Raw genomic sequence first — 23,703 nt, 5'->3', positions numbered from 1 at the left:
CTGGCCGCCACTGCATCCCCCAGGTCCCAAAGTACTGTGAAGTTCTGAGGGAACCATAGACTGGAGTGCCAACACCAAGGAGAATAGCTGGACAATCCACTCCTCAAAAAATGTCAATCCCCTTGTCACTCCAAAGGAAGAATATCCTTGTTTGGATGAGAATTCAGAAGAAACCGTTCCCTCGTAACGGTTTTAACCCCAAATGGACAGCAGCTGCCAGTGTTGAGGACTTTTCCATGAGAATCAGTGATTGTGGGAACAAACAGTATTTTCAGTTTCCATGGCGCCTGCGCTGGATTTGCAAAGACCTTTTGCTGGTCTCAATCAAATCTCCATCTAAGGGCAGCATAAGGGAGTAGGGAAGAGGCAGGAGAGAAAGGTGCTTGGGTGCTAGGTAAAGCTTTCTGACCAGTAGCCCAGACTCCACCACTGTTCCTTCTCTTTGGTCTGTCTAGAACAGTGACTATAAATTAGGGAAAACAAAATTATGGTGGCAGACAGGAAATGAGGTCCAGGAGGTTACACTAGGCTGGGCTGGGTTAAGCAAGGGGAAGGCCCAGCTTCGAGACTGAAAGACAGACACCCAGACAACCACCTGGACAGGCCATGTGACACCCTCCCCTCTTCCCTCCCTCCCCACTCCCTTGACCCTGCCCTCCCCTCCTGGTATCCCCATTGACTATTCTGGGCAACCCCCTCTGGGAGTTGCAATCTTTGCCTTCTATCCCCAACAAACTGCCCCAGTGGAAATGTCCGTCAGTTTTTTGCCAGAGAACCATGCTCTAGGCTCTCCTGTATCAGTACCTTGGGATTGGCCCTAGGCATGGGATGAAAATGGTCCTTGGTACCAGGATGCCAAGAAGGTTGCAAACAACAGCCCACTCCCACCCTGGGGGGTCTGAGTGTCCTTGGTTCTTGCCTCAGGCAGGATGCTGTTGGGGCTGGAGGGAGATGTGGTGCCGCTCCATCCCAGGGATGGGGTACGGGGAGCATCTAGGCCCTTGAGCTCCCCTGCGTATCTGTCTCTGTTTCAGATGAACTGCTATCAGAGTCTATTTCAGCACTGTCCTGCTGGTGTTTCTCCTGCACCTTCAGACGAATTGCCCCAAGGCGAGTCAGGAGAGATTGGTAGTCAAAATGGCCTCGCTTCTCCCCAAAAGGATCCTGAGGGAAGAAAGAAAGGAAAAAAGTCAGATCTGAAATTGTTCCTATCAGAGACAATAGTGGAACCCCATGGAAGCTAGAATAGCTCCCTGAGGAAAGCAAAGAACTGCAAGCAATACAAAAACCTTTTCCATTTAAGGTTTAAGAATGTTTTCTCCAAGTTTTGAACCCAACCCCTTCATTCTACACCCCCCCCCTTACCTTCCCAGGGATATTTGGCTGAGACATATATTAAAATGAGTTTACTTTCCCAAATGCATACCGCAAACAACAGGTGGAAAGTACTAAAAGGACAATGCACTGGAGTTGCATAATCATCTTAGATAATTTACATGCACAACACAGGAGTGCTGACTTTTTCTAACATCCCCAGGAAAAGTTGAAGATTATCCTTCATTCCCGAAGTCAGAAGAGTCAGAATAACTGGCCTTTTCAACTTTATCTAGTTATTAAAATGCTTAAAGCTTATGTCCCTAGCCACTGAAAAAAAACAGAGCTTCTGTCTCTTTTTGCAGACCCACCAACCCAGTCCTGAAAAGATTCTTCCTCTTCCTTATATAAGTACCTTCTATCCTTGAATGTGCCTTTATTACGCGAAGTCAGCAATCACAAACTATTTTATATAAGCTGCAAAGTTTACTCCAGAGGACAAGAAAGGGTGGAAGCAGAGGGACCAAATCAGTAGAGAGAAGTTGACCACCCATAAGGACGAAGAACTGGTGAGATATGATAGAGTGCAGGTATCTCACAAAGCAACTGACAGGTTCCATAACTGACCAATTAGGGACTTGCTGCTGACATCATCCCAAAAGCTATCCAATCACTTCTGTCAGCTCCTCTCATACAACCCTACCATCCCACTCCCACACTTTCCACTAAGGCTTTCTATAGCCACTACAAAACAGTTTTCACTCCCCAGAGTAACATCCCGAAAGCCTCCACTCTATACTTGCTTTGAAGTGATCAATTTTCCAAACTTTCCTTCCTTCAGACTTCAGCTTCATTCCCACCCACTCACTCCATCTCCAGGTGCTGACCCTCCTTTTATAATTTTCTCAGTGCCCCAGGCAATAAAAAGTTACAGAGGAGGTAAAGGAATGAAATCATAGGTCTAGTCAAAAAAATATTTTTTCCTCCAAGGATTGATACTGGAATTACTGGGCAATGAAGGTTACAGCTTCTGATGCAAAATATGCTTGGGGACATATCCCTTCTCAGGATGCAGTAGAAATGGGAACAGGAAACAATATAGTCCTAACTACACCCTGACACTTGAACCCTGGAGCAAGTGAAAGACAACATTTACCAAGAGTTGCACCTCAGTCAACAGAACATCTGATATTTTTTAATACATGAGTTTCACATCGTCACAATCCTCCTGATCTCTCCACTGGTGAGGACAAAAGGAAGGAAGAAACTTACCTAAGCAGTTGCCAAATGCTCTGAGAGTTAGAAAAAGGCCTTAACAAGCCATCAAATCTAATCCATCCCTCAGACCAACCAAAACACTTCAGAGATGAGGGATTTTTCAGGTAAGCATTTTAAATGCCCTGTGTTTGGATTGCTGAGTTCTTCTATTCATCCAGCATAACTTTTCACATTAAGGAGCTTCTTCCCCAAAGAACCACCATTCAACCACCATTCCTTCAAATACCTGAATTGGTTTATACAGTCCCCCTTGCTCCAGACCTTCTCTCTCAAATCCTTTCACTTCTCCATCTTTTTCAGTTAGCCAGGAGGCTGATGCCATCCCTGGTTTGTCAGTATACTCCCTCCATCCTGTTCAGTTATGCCCCCACTCCCCATCCTGCCCCCTTCCCACCTCCCACTCCCAAGGCCCAGAGAGCTGCTCTACCTGCATTGTTTGGCCTTGGAGGTGTAGTCGGTCTTTGCACACCACCTCATAGAAGTCATAATACTCCATAAAGGACTTCTCCATCACACCCCTGGAAGGCAAAGGTGAACACAAGGTCATGGGCTTGCAGAATGGGAGAGAAGGGACTCCATGCCCACACTAGCCCTGTCTCTTCACCTTACAGCTAGATTCAACATATACTCCAACTTTCTACCTCAGCCCTTGGCAAAAAGGCCACTCGGACAAGATGTCTGGTAAATGCCACAGTCCATACTTACCTTTCCAGGCAGTGTGGTCACTGGAATGACTCTAACCGTGAACAGCAAGGAAACCTGAACTCAATCTGTTTGCTGTTGCCCATCCCAAGCTTATTCACTACTACTGCTTTTAAAAATGAATATATTCATGTCTGAATATATCCCTTTCCCCTCCCCTGCAAACTATTGCTTGTAACATAGTTAAAAAAAAAAGGCAGCTCAGCAAAACCATCAACACATCAACCAAGTATAAGAATATATGCGATGCTCCATGCTCATCATCTGTCCATTTCTGCAGAAAAGCTTACCTCTTCTTTCACAAATATCCCTTCCCCCTCCCTCTCCTTTGAAGCTTCTCTTGATTAGTCCCTTGTCTTGGATCAAATTTTTTTTCCATACTGTCCCAACGTTTATATACAGCCTGCATCCTATTTACCTGCTTTTATATTGTTTTTTAACTGTTCCTGAATGAATACTTTTCATCAGTGTTTAAGTTTTCTGTCCAATCTGATTCAATAAGCATTTACTAAGCACCAGTTACTATATACACAAGGTGTCAGAGATACAAAAAAATAATCCTTGCTCTCAAAGAGCTTCTGTTCTAGTAAGGTGATCCACACGTGCACAGGCAAATTAGGGAAAACAAAATCCTCCCAAAAGCAGGAACCTCATTTCCTTCTCTTGTATAGGGCCCCTTCTCTCCTTTGATAATACCACCACCTAGTTCATGCCTTCACCACCTCAGACCTGGACTACTCAACTGGCTGCTGGTCAACTATCAAAGTGATCTCCCTAAAAAAACGGTGTGACAACATCTTTCTCTTATTCAGTAAACTCCAGTGGCTCCCTTTATTGTCTGCAGGATCAAATATAAAATCCTGTTTGGCTTTTAAAGCCCTTTATAACTTGGCCTTTTCCTACCTTTCTAGTCTCCTTATATCTTACTCCCTTTCCACTTACTCTACGATCCAATGATACTGGCCTCTGCGTCTGTTATTCCTTATACCAGACACTGTCATCTCTGACTGAATTTGTACTGGCTGTCCCCTATGCCTGAAATGCTTTCCCTCCTCATCTCCCTCTCCTGGCTTCAAGTCCTAGGTAAATCTAACTTTCTGCAAGAGAGCTTTCTCAATCTTCCTTAATGTTAATGCCTTCCTTCTGAGATTACTGTTACTGTTCTTCGGTTGTATGACTCTTTGTGACCCCATTTGGGGTTTTCTTGACAAAAATACGAGAGTGGTTTGCCAAGTCCTTCTCCAACTAATTTTACAGATGAGGAAACTGAGGCCAACGGGGTTAAGTGACTTACCCAGGGTCATACAGCTAGGAAGTGTCTGAGACCAGATCTGAACTCAGGAAAATCAGCCTTCCTGACTTCAGGCCTAGCACTCTACCCAGTGTACCACCTAGTTGCCCTCTGAGATCATCTCCAATTAATCCTGTATCTATCTTGCTTGTTTGCCAAGTTATCTTCCCCATTAGACTGTGAGCTCCTTAAGAACAGAGGCTGTTTTTTGCCTTTTTTCTTTTATATCCACAGCAATTTGCGCAGTGCCAGGCACATAACAGGTATTTAATAAATGCTTGTTGGCTTGCATTTTCCTTTCCTATGCCCAATACAAGAATGCTCTGCATACTGAGGACCTGTGATTCTCATTCCATCAGTGAGGTCCCCCCACCTCCACCCCTGCTATTCCCAGTCACTCTCTCTGTCATATACCTTAGGGGCTCAGGGCAGGGACACTTTCCCTCCAGCATGTCACAAACTGCCACTCTGATGGTCTCATGCCGGATACACTCATTGTAATTTTTGCTGTCTCCTGGGTGTCTCTCCTGTGGTGAAAGACAAATGGCATTGATACTCAAGGTGCCCATACTAAACGACAGAAGTTTCCGGGAGTGAGGATGAAGAAGAAAGTACTGCATGTCAGGAACGGGTAAAGATAGAAGATGCAAGGCAGGGTGCACTCTTATGTATAAAAACTATTCCCTCCCCCACTGAACTCCAGCATTGTTGCTAAGCTCCCTAACAGTGGAAGACATGCTATGTATAAACCCAACAAAGCTCCTTTAGCCATCGTGGGCTCCAATCTCAGGTTGAAGGACTGCCAGATAAAGGCTGAATAGGGATTAATTCGATGCAATTTGGGCCAACAGATCAGGAAAGCAGGGCAACAAAGCTGACCTGTCCTGGTGCCCAAGGACGCACAGAGAACCCCAGGGCCTCAGCTAATAGAGGCTATAACGGCAGGAGCTGCAAGAAGTTTCAGGATCTATTACTGGACATGGCTAGTGATGCCCACTCAAGTAAGTCTCTAATTCCTATTATTATTTTTTTAAATTAAAGGGAAGTCAATGGCAAAAAGCCAACCACAGATGACACTACTGCAAATCTACCAAGAGGACCTTATCAGAAATATCCATCTGGAAAGCTGGGGAGATATGGGGGCCCAGAGTGCTACAGGGGGGCATGAGTGGGGAAGTTTTCTTCCCATAATTCTTTTATCATACAAAAGGACTCATTTCTGACTGGGGAAAAAAAAACCCACTGGGACAACGCCAGTCTGTCATATGGGTTTGGAGGTGCTATAAAAAGTCCAGAACCTACAGAGCCACACTTCCTAAAGTAGGAAAGACACCCCAATCTCCAAACAGCTGCAACTAATATAATGGGGTCCACTCCACAATTTTCTTCCTCTGAAATCAGACAAGCCAGGATGGGGCAGAATGGTGTTATTTAGGAAATGTGATACCTCTCTGCCTGAGGGCAGGGAATGAATTTGTTTCATTCTTAAATAGCCAATAGTCGAGGAATCCCCTTTAGTTGGGATGATGCTAATTCAGGTCTTTAAATATCTCTGACCTTATTTTTGGTGGTAATAAAAAATACATTTCTACAGTGTAGACACTCACTCTCACCCTTGTTAATGATACTTTTGGCTCTGTAGGAGATAAATTATAAGTTGCTTCAAAGGTCCAAAAGAGAGGAACTAACTCAGTATAAATTCTAGGGAATACCTCAAGCTTGTGCCAGGGATAGTGCAGACATGAATCCATTAGTTCCAGACAGCCATCCCCCCAAGACTCCAAACTAATCTTCCAAATTCAGTTTACTAACTCTTACCTAGGATTGATATAAGTTAACTGAAAGCACATTACACAGATCTCATGATTGTCACATTTACTAACGAATCACTATGTCTCTTCTTAGAGACTTAAGGTGTCCAGAACTAAAAATATTGCTAGCCCCAAATCTACTGACTTGTTTAACATGCCAACTGCTCCCCTTTTCTACTGCAGTTAGACCTACTCTCCCAGGAGGCTGCAGACAACATTATACATCTGGAACAAGACAAAAAGACCCTCCCCTCTTAAGGTCTCAGATTCCATAAAGCTCATTAAAAGTAGTCAACATCTCCCACTTGGAAGGCTGGCTTACCTGCTCAAAGCCAGGCTCATTGTGGTAGGGGTTTTCGGTCATTAGTGACTGGATGGAGATAAGCACGGAGGAGATACTCTGGGCTGGGCTCCAGGCAGGGCCAGTCCAAGTACTGAAAAACACAGCAAAGAGGGAAGGAAAGACAGTGAGGCTGGGGAAGACAGATATGGCTCCTTCAGGCCACCACAAAAGCAAGACTCAATCTTTCTCTTTCACTATTAGCAATCTGGAATCTCCCAGCCTCCATCTTACCCCAATTCAAAAGGAAGTAAGTCAATCTCAAGGCGAAAAAGCAGGTCAAAGGGAAAAAAGAGGGGAAACCAGGCAGGATAACTCTACCTGATCAAGGGAATCTGATTTAACTAGAGCCACAGAAGGAAAGACTAACTTGGAAATGGAGTCAATTAGAAAATGCCTCCAAGGATAATCAACATCAAAGTTAGCAAATACTCTTCAGAATACTTTGGAAAAGAATTACATATGAAGAGTGGATATTTTTGTTTTTGAGGAATGGGAAGACGTGGAGAAGAGAAGCGCAAAGACCTCTTGGCAGGGAGGTTACAGAGAGGCTGATGAAGCCAAAAACATAGGAACATCTGGGTTCCTGTTCCATACTTGGAACCTAAGGAGTATCAGGTTCTCTGAGGTTTGTAGAGCCATGGTGAATAATGAGAAAAGACTAAGGGGAGAGATTCCAAGACTCATAGAGACAGTAATGTACAAGAGCATTTTCCAACTGGAAGGGAAGAAGACTTCCTTTCCTTCACAGGGGCCTGGACAAGGAATAGCTAAACCTATGTGATCATAGCCCAGCGGGCAGAAATGACAGCAGAGACAGGAAGTGACAGAAGAAACATTTGTTTCAGCCTGATAAGGCAAAGAAAGGTGCTGAGGCTGGGGCATAAAAACAAGCTTCATGATCACTTTCCTTTTCCAGTCTTACTCATGGGGAAAAATATTAATGATTCTTCCCATCAGGCTCATCAAAATTGCTGGTTTCAAAAGCCACCCTGCCCCGCCCTCTACCAGCACTGCTCTCTTTCTTGACTCTCGTTTGGCAATCCCATTTCAAAACCCCCCTCAATTCCTGGTCTTTATATACCAAGAGACTCATGACTCTGGAACAAAATAGGTTCTTCCATGAGTAAATGTCTCTGGTCAGTAAATGACACCTTAAGTCAGAAAAAAAGTCCATTATAATAATACTGTTAACTCCTGAACCTAATGGGAATTTTCTACTTTGTGGATTCTCTAACAAATTTCCAGTCTCAGGCTGGTCTCTCCCCAGACCCAACAACTTCTAACTATCCTGTATCCTCTTCCTTCCCCTGGCTTTGCTCTTATTTGGTGTCAGCTCATGGAATGTTTGCATTGGCTAAGCAAAACATAACCAGGAAGTAATATCCATATTATACTTCTAAGAAAGCGATTTTAAAAAGAAATGATTTTTGGATTACTCACTATTATGGATTATCTTTTCCATTTGCACAGGTAACAGAGCTTGATTGTTTTTCCCCTGGGATTTAGTTATCTTGTCATAATAGTTCTCTTTAAATCCCCCCTCTTCCAGACTCTACTACCACTACCCTGAGTCTCTGAAGGATTTTTTAAAAATGGCCCACTACCGTGGCTCCCAGAATCAGCTGCCACACAAGCCTGGAGGTAGGTCTGGTTTCAAGTCACAGGAAGGGATGGAAGAGACAAAGCAGTCTCAATTCTCCCACTCTCCTGACTCCCCAGATAAAAAGGAACCCTTCAAAACTCTTTTTATCTGCAACAAAGGAAAAAGATCTAGAATTGGGAGAAACCTCAGAGGTCATCTAGTCCATTTTACAGGTGAAGAAACTGAAGTCCAGAGAGGTTAAGTGGCTTGCCCAAGACATGCAGATAATAAGCATCTGAGGCAGGATTTGAACCTAGGTGCTCTGAATTCAGTGTCAGAATTTTTTTTTTTCACACCATCTTTCTGGATTTCTAACCTTCTCAGGGCAAGGACAGGGACTTAACATTGGGAAAAGAGATTGGGATTGACAATACCCAAACAACAAGATGAGCCTAGAATTTTTGTGCTTGGTTGAGATCTGACGTGGTTCCAATCTCAGATGCAACTTTTAACCTAACTATATATATATAAAAAATTACAGCCATTTATTGAGAGGCAGAATAGATACCCACAACCTAAAATAGCCTGCAAGAGTCTCTGGCTCCCAGCTCAGCTAATTGGAAGTCTCCTCTTACCCCAGAATACTCAGGCAGACTTTCCCATTGCGGTAGAAGTTGGGGTTAAACCTCACTGTGTTATTGCCCGTTGTCATCAGTTTGACCCGTGGTGGGTGGATAGGATAATCTGGAGGACAGCGAAACACGAACAAGAAGAAACCCCCTTCATAAGGAGTGTCAAATGGGCCTGTGATCAATGCATGAATCTGCAAAACAAAAGCCCATCTTGCGCACCATCTCAAAACTGTATGGCAGCGTCCCCACCACAAACCCTCCCATGCCCATGCCCCTGTACATGCCAGAGGGCAGGGCACCTTACATTCTTGTAACCCCATCCCATACCCTCACCATATGGCACATGTACCCTGTTTTCATTTATGAACCTTCCCAGGAAAATGGAAAATTTCCATCTCGGACAGAAATTCTACCTAGAACTTTTAACAAAATTCAAAATTCTAGTTCATTTCCCTGAGCTGAAGGGCAGAGTCAATGGAAGACCAAAGTTGGATGCTTTAACAGGTCAGTAATAGATTTGGAGGTAAGGTAGATGGCTAAGTCATCAGCTTCCTCTCTTGTTGATCAAACGGGTGGTGGGGGGGGAGGTTTGCAAAGAAGAAGACCATATAGCAGCACTGTACAACTTGGGTCTTCAAAGGACCTTCGATTTATATCAGATTCACATACTGTTAGGACTAGAAAAATTAGATATCTTACTAACATTCAGAGGTATCTGCTGAGAATTTGGAAACCAAGGGGAGGAATACTTTAACACAATGCCGCGTAGAATCGAACCCACACACTGCCCAAGTGATCCCCCTAACCGCACCCTTAGGATCATCTTGAATAGCAAACTCAGCTGGTATGAACAGAGCACAAATTCTGGGACCTAAAGGGCTATGTAGCTAACATCTCTGGCATTTTACTAGGGACAAGGTATGCCAGTAAAAACATTTTCAACCACATAAAAGACAAAAAAAAAATGTAAAAGCCAAGCTTATACAAAGTAACTAAGACCATACTAACAATTTACCGGCTGAATTTTTGCTTCAGGCAATATGAAAGCAGAGGTGTGCTCTTTAAGCAATTCACTTCAGCCTGACAAAGGTTTAGGTGTGAGTCTAATTCCAAGGGTGGGGCTAGGAATAGCAGAGAAGCCTAAGTGTCTACATGCCTGAAGATTTTATGCTTAGACCTTAGACTCACTAAGGTTTCAGGGTGCTTTCTTTAGAACAAAGGCTGGTTTAACTTTTGTAGGCCCCCCCTCCAACACCCAGCACATTATGTTGTATCCAGCAGGGGATTTAATAAATATTTACTGCTGTTGATGTTGCATGAGACAGTATACCAAACTAGGCATTATTAACAGTAACCTAGTCAAGACCCTAAACACAGCCATAATCCAGGCAGAGACTGGCCTCCAATTCTCCCTGGATTTGATAGATGACAATATTTATCTATCTGAAGGTCAAGGGAAAAGAAGGCCGCACTCATTCCCCCCCAATGGAATCACCTACCTTAGTCATGTCAAGGGGATCAGGCACAACAAACATTCCGGGTGGAGGCTCCTTATAAATGGACATGATGTCCCTGTATAACAACAAAGGGGAAGTAGGGGTAAAGGTGGGAAAGCCCTAGAGCAAAGCAATTGCTGATATCAATGGGGAGAGGAGTCAGAACTAAGTGCGTGGTACTACAAGTGTTTGTATTGGCTCACAGGCCAGGGATTCTCGGGTTGGATACACGGGAAGGAAGCAGAAAACCAAGTGTTATCAAAAGGAGCACTATTTCATCGGGGGAGGTGAGAAGGAAAATGGAAGGTTACAATGGTATCAGAAATCAGTGTGAAAAACATCTATTAACATGACAATTCATTTACTACACACTCCCAAATATTTCTAGATGCAAAAAAATTCAGGATGAATTGTAAATAAAATATTACCAACTAAAAAGCAAATTTGAATATAAAGAAATGCAACTAATTCCAAAAGATACACAACTAAATTACTATGCTTACTTTACAACGAAAATGTATGAGAAAAGACTCTTCCTAAGAGGTGGGGTGGGGGATGAGGACATAGTCTGTCCAGGAAACAGACCAATGGAATGAAACACAGAGAATCTGTCTTTAGGAAGAAATGGGGGGGGGGTTGCTTTTCTGGGGTTATTGGGAGTTATACGCTAAGAAGATTAAATATGAGGACTTCTACAAGTGGCTCCTTGAGCTTCATTCCAGAACTAGAGACAGTTGAGGTTAATGCTAAGGTGAAATACCCCAAGTGAAACATGCCTAATTGGGAAGGAACCAGAAATCACTAAAATATAGATTTAGTCTAAACAGTATAAAGCTAGGGAGCAGAAAGATGAATGGTAGCTGGAGGTTTGATTAAGAAGTTACAAAGGTTGGGAAAGGGAACTGAATTTCTAAGGTTGGGAGAGAGGGTTCCATTGGTAGAATAAAATGTCTTTATGTGGCATCAACTTACAAGATACTGAGCCTAGGGATCTCTGGATAACAGGGCTAGAGCTGGCCAGGGAAAGAGGAAGGGAGAAGGAATAGTTTAACAGGACAAAAAGTTTCAGGACTGGAGGCTGTCCTCCAGGAACAAAGACAGGGGGAAAAGTGGTAGCCCCTTTCTATGGTATATACCTGCTGTAAGGGAATTGAAGATCCAGGGAAAAAAGGAAAGTGTGGGATGGGGTAGGGGAATGGCTAAGGAACAGAAAGGAGGGGAGAGAAGGCTTGAAGGGAAAGAGGGGCGAAGGGAAGAAAGAACAGGGGGAGGAAAAAGAGAATGGGGTAAGGGAAGGATGCTGGGGAGGGGAAAGGAGGGAGAGGTGTTGGGGAGAAGGTAAGGAGGGGAGAGGAGGGAAGAAGAGAAGGGAGGGAGGGGTTAGAAGGATAGAAAGGGTGATGAGGACGGAGGGAACTTGGGGAGAAGAGCTGATGGAAAAGTTTGGACTGCAGAAAGAGTTGGGGGGGGCAGGAAGGGGAAAATGGGGGAGTTGGAGAGAGAGGAGGTGGGAGAGTGGGGGGGGCTGAGAACTGAAGGGGGGAGGCTGAAGGGGCGGGAGGAGAAAAAGAGAGGATCGGAAATTGGGGAGCCTGGGCGAGGGGCTCGGGAGGCCCCAGGCCGGGGCCGGGACCGGGGCCGGGGCGGGCGAGAAGCGGCAGCTGCGGCGGGCCGGGCCAGGCGGGCCCTCGCTCGGCCGCACTCACCGCTTGATCCGCAGCAGGCACTGCGGCGCGGCGCGCTCGCTGTCCCAGTCCGAGCTCAGCGTCGGGTCCCAGAAGGCCGAGTGACTGAGCAGCGCGGCACCGTGGGCAGCGGCCGAGGGCGGGAGCCCGGGCAGCGGGGCCAGGCCTCCCCCCGGCCCGCCGGTGCCGCCCGCCGCCGCCGCCGCCGCCCACACGTCGGGTAGGAAGGGCGGCCCGAAGCCGCCGCTGCCGCCGCCGCCCGCGCCCGGGCCCGGGGTCCCTGCAGCCTCGGCCCCGGCAGTCGCCGCCTCCTCTGTCGGACTCTCCGCCATCGCCGCTCCGCTTCCGGGACTCCACGCCAACGAGTCCGCCGGCCAGAGCGGCCGCTCCCTCCGCCTCCGCCCCCGCACCACCGAGAGCCGGGCCAGAGTGTCCCACCCTCCGCTTCCCTGGCCGGGCCCCACAGACTCCGCCCAGCCCCAACCAGCGAGAAGCGCGGGGCAAGAGTGTCCACCCGAGGTCCTCCAGGACGGGAGGGGCGGAGAGACAGAGGGCTCTGAGCTGGGCGGGGGCATTCTTTTGGCTCTCTGGGGATTAAGACCCGGGGCTGAAGTCCCTGGGAGGGGGAAGGAGGGATCGGCACCTTTGGATCCATTTAAGTGCCCTAACTCAAGAAAAAGCCCTACTAGCCTTCAGGTCTTAGAGCTTTCACCAAAAGCCAGACCACAGCCTCTGGCACCCTTCTGGGCCTCAGTTTCCATATCTGTAAAATGGGACGAGTGGATCAGCTTATCTTTAAGGCCCTTCCAGTTCTTATGATGTTTATGATCTAATGATCATAATCTTATGATGCTAAGATATTTTTGATGGGAGCGGGAAGAGAGAATGGGGGAGGATTGCGGATTTATATTTCACCTCACTACCACCCACCCACACACACCCTACCCTTGGTATCTCTAAGTGGGATACATTCTTATCTACAGTGGCAGGATAAAGATCTAGTAGTCTGAAGTCTAAGACTATGGGGCCCTTCTGGAGACCTTTACTCAGTGCCCGGTCTCTTTGTAACCTTCACTCAATTGCGTTAGCATATCAGTGCGCACTCTTAAAAATAATAGCTCGTATTTGAATTCAAGGGGTTAGCCATCTTCACTATCACCTTCTCTGGTAAAGAGAGTTACCAGCATTATTCTCCTAAAGAAATAATAGGACTCAGTTAAGGAAATAAGACTGGAAGATAACTTGTTCTTGGTATCAAAGGCTGGAATTCCGGATTTGAATCCTAGTCTTCTGACTCCAGGAACAGTATTCTTTTCACTCCACAGGCTTCCAACACCAGGTATCTTGAATGCCTGCCACTGGTGACAAGATTGACTGGGTAAAGGCAGGTGGGTGGAACCCCTCCCCACCCACTCCTGGAAGAAAAACTCAGTGTCTGTCCAGCTACCAGAGCCCAGGGTAAGTAGGACTGACACCGAGTAAGGCGGTTTCTCAACTACTAAATGAAAGTGTAGTGGCATGCATCCTGTCCGGCTTTGATTTCCCCTTGGCCTTGGGTCTTCAGTACAATTTGAACCCAAGCTTTTTAGGAGCCTGTCCGTGCCCCCTACCATTCCTGCTGGCTCCCTCCCTCCCTTGGAGGACTCCTCCAAGCCAGGGTTTCTATGGGGAGGCTTGAAGATCTCAAGGAAATTGTCAAGAAAAAGCCTACTGGAATTCAAAGGTGACAGCCATTTCACTGGGTGAGTTCTTTCAGGGCTCCTGGCAAGCCTCTGAGGCAGCTGCCCAGCCTGTTAAGAGCCGGATTAGTTTAGCGGAGGGCTAAATCCTTTTCTGACCTTTCTTAGGTACAGCCTACTGTAACTCCTCCTTGGAAGCCTGGCTAAAGGGTAAATATAAAAGGTTACCTCTTCCTAGAGCCAGAGGGTGAACGACACCCGAGAAAATGCCCAAGACACACACGCTTAAACGTTGTCTGATGTTAAAAAAAAAATCCTTGGCTAGGGCCCCGGCACCCAATATTCAGGACCCCAAGGGTCTCTGCTATTATCTTCCATTCACTACTTCCAATATCTGCTATAAAAAGACAAATCTCAGGTAACCCCCTCTCAGGCCTCTGTACTCTTCTGCCTTCAAGGGTTACCTCCTACTCCCAAATCAGGCACATTTGTTACCCTTATGTAAATATTTATAAAAATGAAAATAAAATTTTATTGATTTTTTTTTAACATCACCCTCATTTTCCCAATATCTCCTTCCCCCTGCCTTGATAGGCATCCTGGTGTACTGGATAGAACTCTGGGCTTGAAATCTGGGAAAATATTGGTGTCATCACACACTAATTGTGTGACCCTGGGAAAGTCACCCAACCCTGATTGCTTCGGGAAAAAAAACAAGGAGGTTGGACCAGATGACCTCTAAATTCCCTTCACGCTCTAAATCTATGATCCTTATAATAAAAAATAGAAAAAAAAATTTCAGCAAAGCTGACCAAAAAGGCCCTGCAGTGTTCATACCCATAATCCTCTACTTTTACAAGGAGGGGCAGGAAATTGCCTTCTCACAGATCCTCATCTACACTGTGACCTCCAATCCCTCCATCCTTAATTCTCTTCCAAGCCATCTCTCCTTGGTTTCCTTGCCCCCCTATCAAGGGGCCAGTCTTGGCTCAGCCAAAGCTCAGATTTGGCTCTCTCTCCCAAGTGCTGCCTCCACTCTCACACGCATGCTGCTGAAGGAAGGTGGAGAAAATCACAATGCCATAACTGACTAGGTCCGCTACAAATTTGTTACATAACCTCAACTGAGTCCTCAATGCTACAAAGCAATCTTTTTCCTCTTCCCTAATTAAATCACTACCCCCCTCACCACCTTTTCATACCTTCTCAAATCTCCCGTGGCTCTTCCTCCCTAAATCTTCTCAGCTGAAAACCTTGCCTCATATTTTACTGAAAAAATTGAGGACATTGACCAAGAGCTCCCGCTCCTCTCTTCTTCCTCCTTATGTCATATCACTAAGATGCCTTCTGCCACTATCTCCTCCGTCACCCCAGTTTCACATGAAAAGCTAGCAATTCTACATGCACAAATGATCCCATTCCATCCTGTCTCCATTGCCTCCTTTATCAGTCTCACCCTCTCATTTTATCTCCAAACTCTCCCTGTCTACTGGCTCCTTCCCTACTGCCTACAAACACGCCCATGTCTCCCCCATCCTCAAAAAACTTTCACTTGATCCCTCCATCCCCACTATTGCCCTATGTCTCTCCTGCCTGTTATAGCTAAATTCATTGAGAAGGCCTTCTACAATAGGTAAGTCTACTTCTTCTCTCACTTTCTTAACTCTCTACAATCTGGCTTCCAATGTCATCATCCAACCTTTAATTAAAACTGCTCTCTCTGAAGTGATGGGCGTAATCTGAAATAACTGAGGAAAACAAGTTTAAGCTTCTGAACATATCAACTTATTAAGCAATGCATGCCAATTGCATAAATCAGGACCAGGCCTCCTCAGCTTGGCACTGAACCCTAAATACAGGGGGAAACAGATTTTTGTGCATTAAAAGAAAATAATTAAAAGGGTATAAACCAGGATACAAGATTAGTTAATCTGATTTCTAATTGGAGCAAGATTAAGGGCTTTCTGTATTTGGTGGGAGAGGGAGGGCTAACAGGTACAATTCCCTGAAATCAGAAAAAGAGGTGTCCCACTCCCCCCACCAAGTCTCTATTCAATCAGAGAAACAAGGAAACAGTAACTGATTGGCCAGTATGGGGCCAGTTTTTAGATAAGACATATGGTTTGCTTGAGATATATAATTGCATCAATCTTCAAATCTGCCTGGGTTTCTGATCAGCAAAACCTAGCTCCTTAGTTAAAGGTTTCTAAGCAACAGGTTGAAGTGGTCCAGCTTCCCCATCATGCAGGGCTAGGTTCAAACAATGCAACAAAGTTTTCTCCCAATTCCTATAATTGAATAAAGTTTTCTCACAAGACAGAAATTGGACTAGACCCATACTTGCATAGAGAGGAAACTGAGCTAGATCCAGAGTTGAATCACAAGATGGAGTCAGTGTGGTTTACTCAATTTCCCCAGCTATCAATGATCTCTTAAATGCCAGATCTAATGGCTTTTTCTCAATCTTTATCCTTCTTAAGAGTCAGTTTAGTGTGACAATGCTTTCAGCAAGACCAGCGTTCAAATCCAGTGGTGGACTGATTTGACTTGACCCAGGTCAAGTCACTTAGTCTTCATTTGCTTCAGTTTCCTCGGTTATAAAAAAGGGATATCAAGTGAGCTTAGCACAGTGGCTGAATAGGCAGGCACTGTATCAATACTTTTTCCTTTCACTCTCCACCACCACCCCAGTAGGCTTTGACCCTGTCGGTTGCCCTTTTCTCTCACTCTCTTTTTCTTAGATTTTAATGACACTGCCCTTTCCTGGTTTTCCTCCTATCTATATGACTGCTCTTCTCAGTCTCCTTTGCTCACATTCACTGTGGGTATCCCACTGTCCTGGACCCTCTTCTCTTCTTCCTCTGTATTATTTCCCTTGGATTCAATTATCTCTATGCTGATGATTTTCAAATCTACTTATCCAGCCTCAACCTCTCTGCTGATAACTTGCATTTCCAACTGCCTATTTCACATCTCCAACTGAATGTTCTATAAACATCTTAAACTCACCATGTCCCAAACTGAACTCATTGTCTTTCTCCCTAAACCCTGTTTGCTTCAAAACTTCCCTATTATGGTGGAGGGAACTACCATCCTCCCAGTCACCCAGGCTCCAAACTTGGGTCTCACCTTCAACTCCTCCCACTCCCTTACCCCCCATAGCCAATATATTGCCATAGCTTATAGATTTTTCCTTTGTAACATTTCTTCCATGTAACTCTGACACTGCTACCTCCTTCTCTCCCTACTGACACTACTACCGCCCTGGTTCAGGTCCTCATCACCATATGCCTAGATTATTTTCATAGCCTGCTGGTTGGTCTCCCTGCCACAAGTATCTCCTCACCCCAGTCCATCCTCTACTCAGCTGTCAAAATGATCTCCCTAAGGCGAAGGTGTGACCAAGTCACTGCCCTGATCAATAAACCCTGGAGGGGCTCTCTATCACCTCCAGGATCAACTATAAAACCTTCTATTTGAGGGGCAGCTAGGTGGCACAGTGATTAGAGCACCAGCCCTGGAGTCAGGAGTACCTGAGTTCAAATCCAGCCTCAGACACTTGACACACTTACTAGCTGTATGACCTTGGGCAAGTCACTTAACTCCAATTGCCCTGCCTTCCCCACCTCAAAAAAAAATCTTCAAAGCCTTTCATAACCTGGCCCCTTCTTGCCTTTCTAGTCTTGTGACTCACACTGTATGTCACCCATGTACTCTTGAAACCAATGACATTGACCTCATTGCTGTTCCACAAACAAGACACTCAGGGCATTTTCACTGGCTGTCCCCCATGCCTGGAATGCTATCTGCCCTTATCTCCCCCTTCCTTCAGGTCCCAGCTAAAACTTCACCTTCTACAGGAAGCCATTCCCAATCCCTTGTAATTCTAGTGCCTTCCCACTACTGATTATTTCCAATTTATCCTGTATATAACTTGTTTGTACATAGTTGCTTCTTTGTTGCCCTACATTAGACTTTGAACTCCTCAAGGGCAAGGACTGACTTTTGTCTTTTTGTACAGTGCCTAGCATATAGTAAATTTTATTGATTGACTTTCTTTTAATTTTTAATTTTTTTGGAGGGGGGAAGTCAGGGCAATTGGGGTTAAGTGACTTGCCCAAGGCCACACAGCTAGTAAATGTGTCAAGTGCCTGAGGCCAGATTTGAACTCAGGTCCTCCTGTCTCCAGGGCTGGTGCTCTACTTATTGTGCCACCTAGCTGCCCCTCCATTGATTGACTTTCATTTGGGGCTAAGCTTGGTTATTAGAATTTCACAATATTCAATTCAAATTGTTTTGTTGTTATTCCTCCTATTTAAGTTGTCATCCTTGTGTATAATCTGGTTCTGCTCACTTCACTTTGCATCAGTTCATGTACATCTTCCCATGCTCCTCTGTATTCACATTCATTGTTTATTACAATCCAGCACTATCACATTAAATTCTATTTGTGTCCCACAGTTTGCTTAGCCATCCTGCAATCACTGGACATCTACATTGTTTCCAGTTCTTTGCTACTACAAAAAGTGCTGCTACAATATTGTGAAAGTGAATAACTGTGAAAGATTTAAGAACTATGATCAACACAATAACCAAGCATAGCTTAATTCCCAAACACTGATAAGGAATCATGTTTCCCACCTTTTGGCAGAGAGGTGGGGGGATAGAGGTATAAAAAGCAACTTACATTTTTTAACATAGTCAATATATTGATTTTTTTTTTGGCTATAGTTGTACAAAACAGTGCTTTTTTGTGTGGGGTGGAGGGAGGTAGTGATAGTGATACCAAAAAGAGAAAGAAAAGAGCATCAATTAAGTATTTTAAAATACTCAGATGAAAACAGGTCAAAGATCAGAAAGAGACATTGACAAGTGGCATAAATTCACAATTAAAAATTGTTAGTTAAAAAATTTTAATTAAGATTTTTTTTAAAGAACTCCCATAAATATCTTGGTGCATATAAAGACTTTTTTAAAATTTTTTTGTCTTTGAATTTCTGGTTAGAAAAGTATAGATATTTTAGTTACTTTCTTCACATAATTCCAAGTTGCTTTCCAGGATCGTTAGGCCAATTCACAGTTCCACCAACAGTTTATTAACGTGTCTGTCCTTCCACAACTCCTCCAACATTGATGATTCCTATCTTTTGTCATATTTGCCAATTTGAGGGATGTGGAGCAAAATCTCAGAAACATTCTGATTTGCATTTCTCTTACCGTTAGTGATTTGGAACATTATTCCATAGGATTCAGATATGGACCGGACTGGTGATTTCATTGGCATAAGGAGCTCCTGGGTGGAGAAACTTTAACTACTGATGCAGAATGCCACTTTCTCTGTAACAGTCTTGGAGAGCTGCCTAGAGCAATAAGAGATTAAATGACTTACACAAGGTCACAAAGCTAGTATGTGACATAAGCAGAATTTGAACCTAAGTCTTTCTGGTTTCCAGGCTGACTATCCACTACTACTTTTCTGTTCTCTTAGTGATTTAGAGCATTCTCGTCCATATGGCTGTCAGTAGTTTATAATTCTGCTTTTGGTAACTGTTCACATCCTTTGATGACTTAGCTATAGGAGAATGGCTTTAGGTCTTACATATTTCTGTTAGTTACCTATATATGTTAACTATCAGACCTTTGTTAAGAGACTATTAGATACAAAGATTTATCTCATCCAAAAGATACATGATGGAATGTGCTATCCACATCCAGAGAAAGAATTACGGAGTCTGGATGCAGATCAAAGCATACTATTATCTCTTTTTTTGTTATTCTTTCTTTCTCATGGCTTTTCCCTTTTGTTCTGATCCTTCTTCTACAACATAGCTAATGTGGAAATATGTTTAATGTGATTGTACATGTATAGCCTATATCAGATTGCATGCCAGTTTGGGGAGCGCAGAGGAAAGGGAGAGGGAAAAAATTTAGAACTCAACATCTTGTAAAAGTGAATGTTGACAACTAAAAATTAATTAATTAATTTTTTTAAAAAGAGAAAGAAAAAAGAAAGAAAAAATTTCCTTGCCAAAGACAAGACTAAAAGGAATGGCATAAACGCTTTTCAAAACCAAAATAAAATTACATAAATAAAAAAAAATCAAAGATTTATCAAAGTTGGCCACCTCCCTTCTCTGATAAAGATATTTTTGTAATTACTTTTTGTTTGTTTCACATACCATTGTCACTTCTCATTTACTTTCCCATTCACTCACCTCCCCACACCAAATAACCCTTCCTTGGTAACAAGGAAAAACAGTTATACAAAACAGTCACAGGGACTAATCCAACAAATGCACACATTCCATAAGTGTAGTTCCCCACCTCTCTACCTGAAGGAAAAGCATGATCATCATGGTCATCATGGTTACTGCATTTAATCTAAATTCTAATGTCTCCAGGTATTGGAAGTTCCCAAATTGAGTGGAGTCCCCCGAGAGACCAGGCGATTACAATATTGATGTTCTAGGTAAAAATTGTCAAAGACCTTTGACTCTTGGGGGGGGGGGGTTCCTGCTTAAGAAAAGTTAAGGAACCTCCTTGCTTACTTGGCTTATCAGTGTTTCCTAATTGTTTCATTCTGTGACAGTCTTGACAAGGCATACTGGAGGAGCTTTCCATTGGGGCAACCAGCTATCTGCCCATACCCCCAACTATTATGTATACTGTATGATCTGTTATCTTGTATGTATATTCTTATCTTACATGTATTTTATTATGTATACTGTACTATCTGATTATCTTATAGGTTAATATTTGTCAAACTAGGCTCTTCATTTCGTAGCATGAGGCACCCAACCTAAAGGCTGGAGTAATTATTACAAGGGGTTTTATCTCATATGATCATAGACTTTGAACTGGAATGAACCTTAAAGGGCCTTTAATCCAACATTTTCATTTTACAGATTATGAAGCTGAGGCCCAGAGAGGTAAGCTAATTTGCTTAGAGTCACACAGAGAGTAAATGACAGAGCTGGATTTGAACCCAGGTCCTCTGATGCCAAATCTTGAACTCTTAAAAAATGTTTTGCATAAAACTTAATATTGAACACTCAATACAACTACTTAAACTAATTTAGTAACTATTTATACTTTAACTGATTTCGGTAAATAAAATATAATAAAATAAAGGCACATCACACACAATGCACCAGCCCTCAGGAATAAAATCTAGTGGTTTCCCCTTATCCAGGAACAATTATCCTATTATTCAGGATCAATATAAAATCTTTTCTTTGGCTTTTAAAACCTTTAATAATCTGGCCGCTTCCTACCTTTGTAGTCTTCTAACACCTTACTTGCTTTTACAGTACAGTGACACTGGCTTCCTTGTTCCTCACACAAGACACTCCATCTCCTGACTCCATGTATTTTCATTGGCTGTTCCCCCGTGCCTGGAATGCTTTCCTTCCTTTTCTCCTTCTCCTGGCTTCCTTCAAGTCTCCACTAAAATCCTCCCAGCTATAAGAAACTTTTCCCAGTCTTCTTAAATGTCTTTCCATCTACTAATTATGTTCGTTGCCTTGACTGTAACCAAAAGTGTTTACTTTGTCTCATGTCTCTGTCTCTTGCAGAAAGAAGAATTCTTCCTTTAACTATAATACGTGTCAATGGCTTCTCCTCCCTTTTTTCTCTAACTTTTAAGTCATATAACCTTTTATATTTAGGCCATAAATCCTTTTAAAGCTTATTGTATTATGAGTGTAAGGTGGTCTTAATTCTAATTTCTGCCACACTACTTATCAGTTTTCATTGCAGTTTTTGTCAAAAAGGAAGTCCTTAGGTTTATTGAATCCTAGGTTCACTTGCTTTTGTGCCTTTTTTCTTAATATGTTCCATTGGTCAACTTTTCTGTTTTTAACCAGTACCAAGTAATTTTGATAATTACTGCTTTGAGATCTAGTAGTATTAGGCTCCCATCATTACTACATTTTTTCCCCTTATTTCCCTTGGGATTCTTGACCTTTTGTTCTTCCAGCTAAATTTTATTATTTTTTCTATGTCTTTAAATAACCCCTTGCTAGTTTGATTGGTATGGTGCTAAATCTATAAACTAATTTAAGCAATATTACCACTTTTATTACATTACAAATACATTGGCATGGCCCAATCATCAGAAACTAATATCTCTCCATTTATTTTTCCTTGGTTATTTCTGTGATGTGTATTGTAATCCCTTTCATGTAAGTTCTGAGTATATCTTTGTAGATAGACTTCCATATAATTTATACATTCTGTAGCTACTTTGATTGGGATTTCTTTTTTCAGTCTCTTCCTGATGTGTTTTGTTAGCAAAAAAAAAAAAGTGATGATTTTTATGGGTTTGTTTGATAAAGATATATTGTTACTTTTTAAAGTTGCTGTTTCAGTTAACTTTTAGTTGAATGTCTATGGATTCTTTAGGTAAACTGTAATGTTATCTGCAAATATCAATAATTTTGTTTCTTCTTTGCCTGTTATTATCCCCTCAGTTTCATTTTCTTGTCAATCCAAAGCTAGCATTTCTAGATCTATGTTAAATAATGATGACTAATGGACATCCTTGCTTTACTTTGATCTTATTTTAAAAGACTCTAATGTTCCTGAGTTACAGATAATCCTAGTTCTTGGTTTTTGGATAGATACTGGTTGCCATTTTGAGAAAAGTTCCATTTATTCCAATGCTTTTTAGTATTTTTTTTAAAGCAATAATTGAATGTTGTATTTTTGTCAAAAGCTTTTTTCTCCATCTGTTGATATGATCGTGATTTTTATTGTTGTGGTTATTAATATGATCTAATGGGCAGTTGTTACATAGTGGATAGAGAAGTGGCAGCAGGGCCAGGACGACGTGGGTTCAAGTTGTACCTAACACGTACTATCTGTGTGTCTCTGGGCAAATCACTTAATCTCCCAGTGCTCCAGAAAATTCTCCAAGACAATAAATTGCAGAGAAGGTGCCAATTGGTAGAAGGAGTTTTCTCATCCTTTAGTTCCCCGTATCAATGAAATCAGAGGTCCAAATGCTATTCCTGTTTAAAATTAGTTTCCCTAATGTTAAACCATTCCTTCATTCCTGGTATTAATAAAACCTTAACATGTTGATTAATCTTTTGAATATATTGCTGTAAACTCTTTGCTAATATTTTTGTGTCAACATCCATTATCCATCCCATCCAATCCATCCATTCAATATCCATTAGAGAGGTTGATCTAATTTTCTTTCTCTACTTTAACTCTACCTAGTGTATGTATCAAGACCATATTTATTTCATAAAAGGTATTTGGTAGAATACCTTCTTACTATATTTTTCTTTTTCTTTTTTTTCTTCTTTTTTGTAAATTTTTTATTCATTTTAAATTTAGGTACAAAACAAGAAAAGAAGAAAAGAACATTTCCATGTACACAGCAGAACATAAGAGATGATTTAATACAAAACAATAAATTTCTATTTCAAGAAAATCTATAAAGTAAGCTACACAGCTTTTTTTTTTTTGCTTCCTTCTCATTCTCATTCCTTCCATTGTGCACTTTTTATTTTTTTTCTCCCTCCCTCCCCCCACCCTAAAGGCTACAATTAAACATGGATATATATATATATATATATATATATATATATATATATATATACACATGCACATATACATATACATAGATATCCATAAACATACAGATACACATATATACAAATATACACTCATACCCATATGTATATAAGACCATAATATGTGCATTTTCATTTGTCATCACTTTCTCTGGAGGTGAATAGCATCTTCCTCCATAGGCCTAAGACTTTCCATGTTTTTCTAGATCAACCAGACCATCATTTCCTATACCACTGCAGTATTCCAACATAATCACCTCCTCTTTCTATATTTTTCCAAACAACTTATTGTAATGGTAATCAGGG

At 42.7% G+C, this 23,703-nt stretch overlaps 1 protein-coding gene across 1 annotated transcript; it reads right to left on the bottom strand.

Annotated features, from left to right (window-relative positions):
• Positions 1 to 655: 655 nt before the first annotated feature.
• On the bottom strand, positions 656 to 12,476 carry UBE2Z (ubiquitin conjugating enzyme E2 Z). The gene is made up of 7 exons (XM_036756618.1): positions 12,156 to 12,476; positions 10,453 to 10,525; positions 8,957 to 9,144; positions 6,719 to 6,830; positions 5,000 to 5,112; positions 3,020 to 3,110; positions 656 to 1,164 (listed from the first exon to the last, which is right to left on the bottom strand). The coding sequence occupies exons 1-7, from the start codon at positions 12,464 to 12,466 to the stop codon at positions 994 to 996; spliced, it is 1,059 nt and encodes a 352-aa protein (XP_036612513.1). The 5' UTR covers positions 12,467 to 12,476; the 3' UTR covers positions 656 to 993.
• Between the last annotated feature and the right edge of the window lie 11,227 nt (positions 12,477 to 23,703).

The sequence above is a fragment of the Trichosurus vulpecula genome, chromosome 4 (assembly GCF_011100635.1).
Source record: "Trichosurus vulpecula isolate mTriVul1 chromosome 4, mTriVul1.pri, whole genome shotgun sequence".
Taxonomy (NCBI): Eukaryota; Metazoa; Chordata; class Mammalia; order Diprotodontia; family Phalangeridae; genus Trichosurus; species Trichosurus vulpecula.
This window is presented reverse-complemented; position numbering and strand designations above follow the sequence as displayed.

What these genes read in the sequence shown, in the direction of transcription:
- UBE2Z (XM_036756618.1), bottom strand. Translation starts at nt 12,466, where the DNA reads ATGGCGGAGAGTCCGACAGAGGAGGCGGCGACTGCCGGGGCCGAGGCT. An exon ending in ATCCCCTTGACATGACTAAG is followed by an intron (nt 9,145 to 10,452) that starts GTAGGTGATTCC and finishes TTTGTTTTGCAG; the next exon opens with ATTCATGCATTGATCACAGG. An exon ending in GTCTGCCTGAGTATTCTGGG is followed by an intron (nt 6,831 to 8,956) that starts GTAAGAGGAGAC and finishes TGTGTTTTTCAG; the next exon opens with TACTTGGACTGGCCCTGCCT.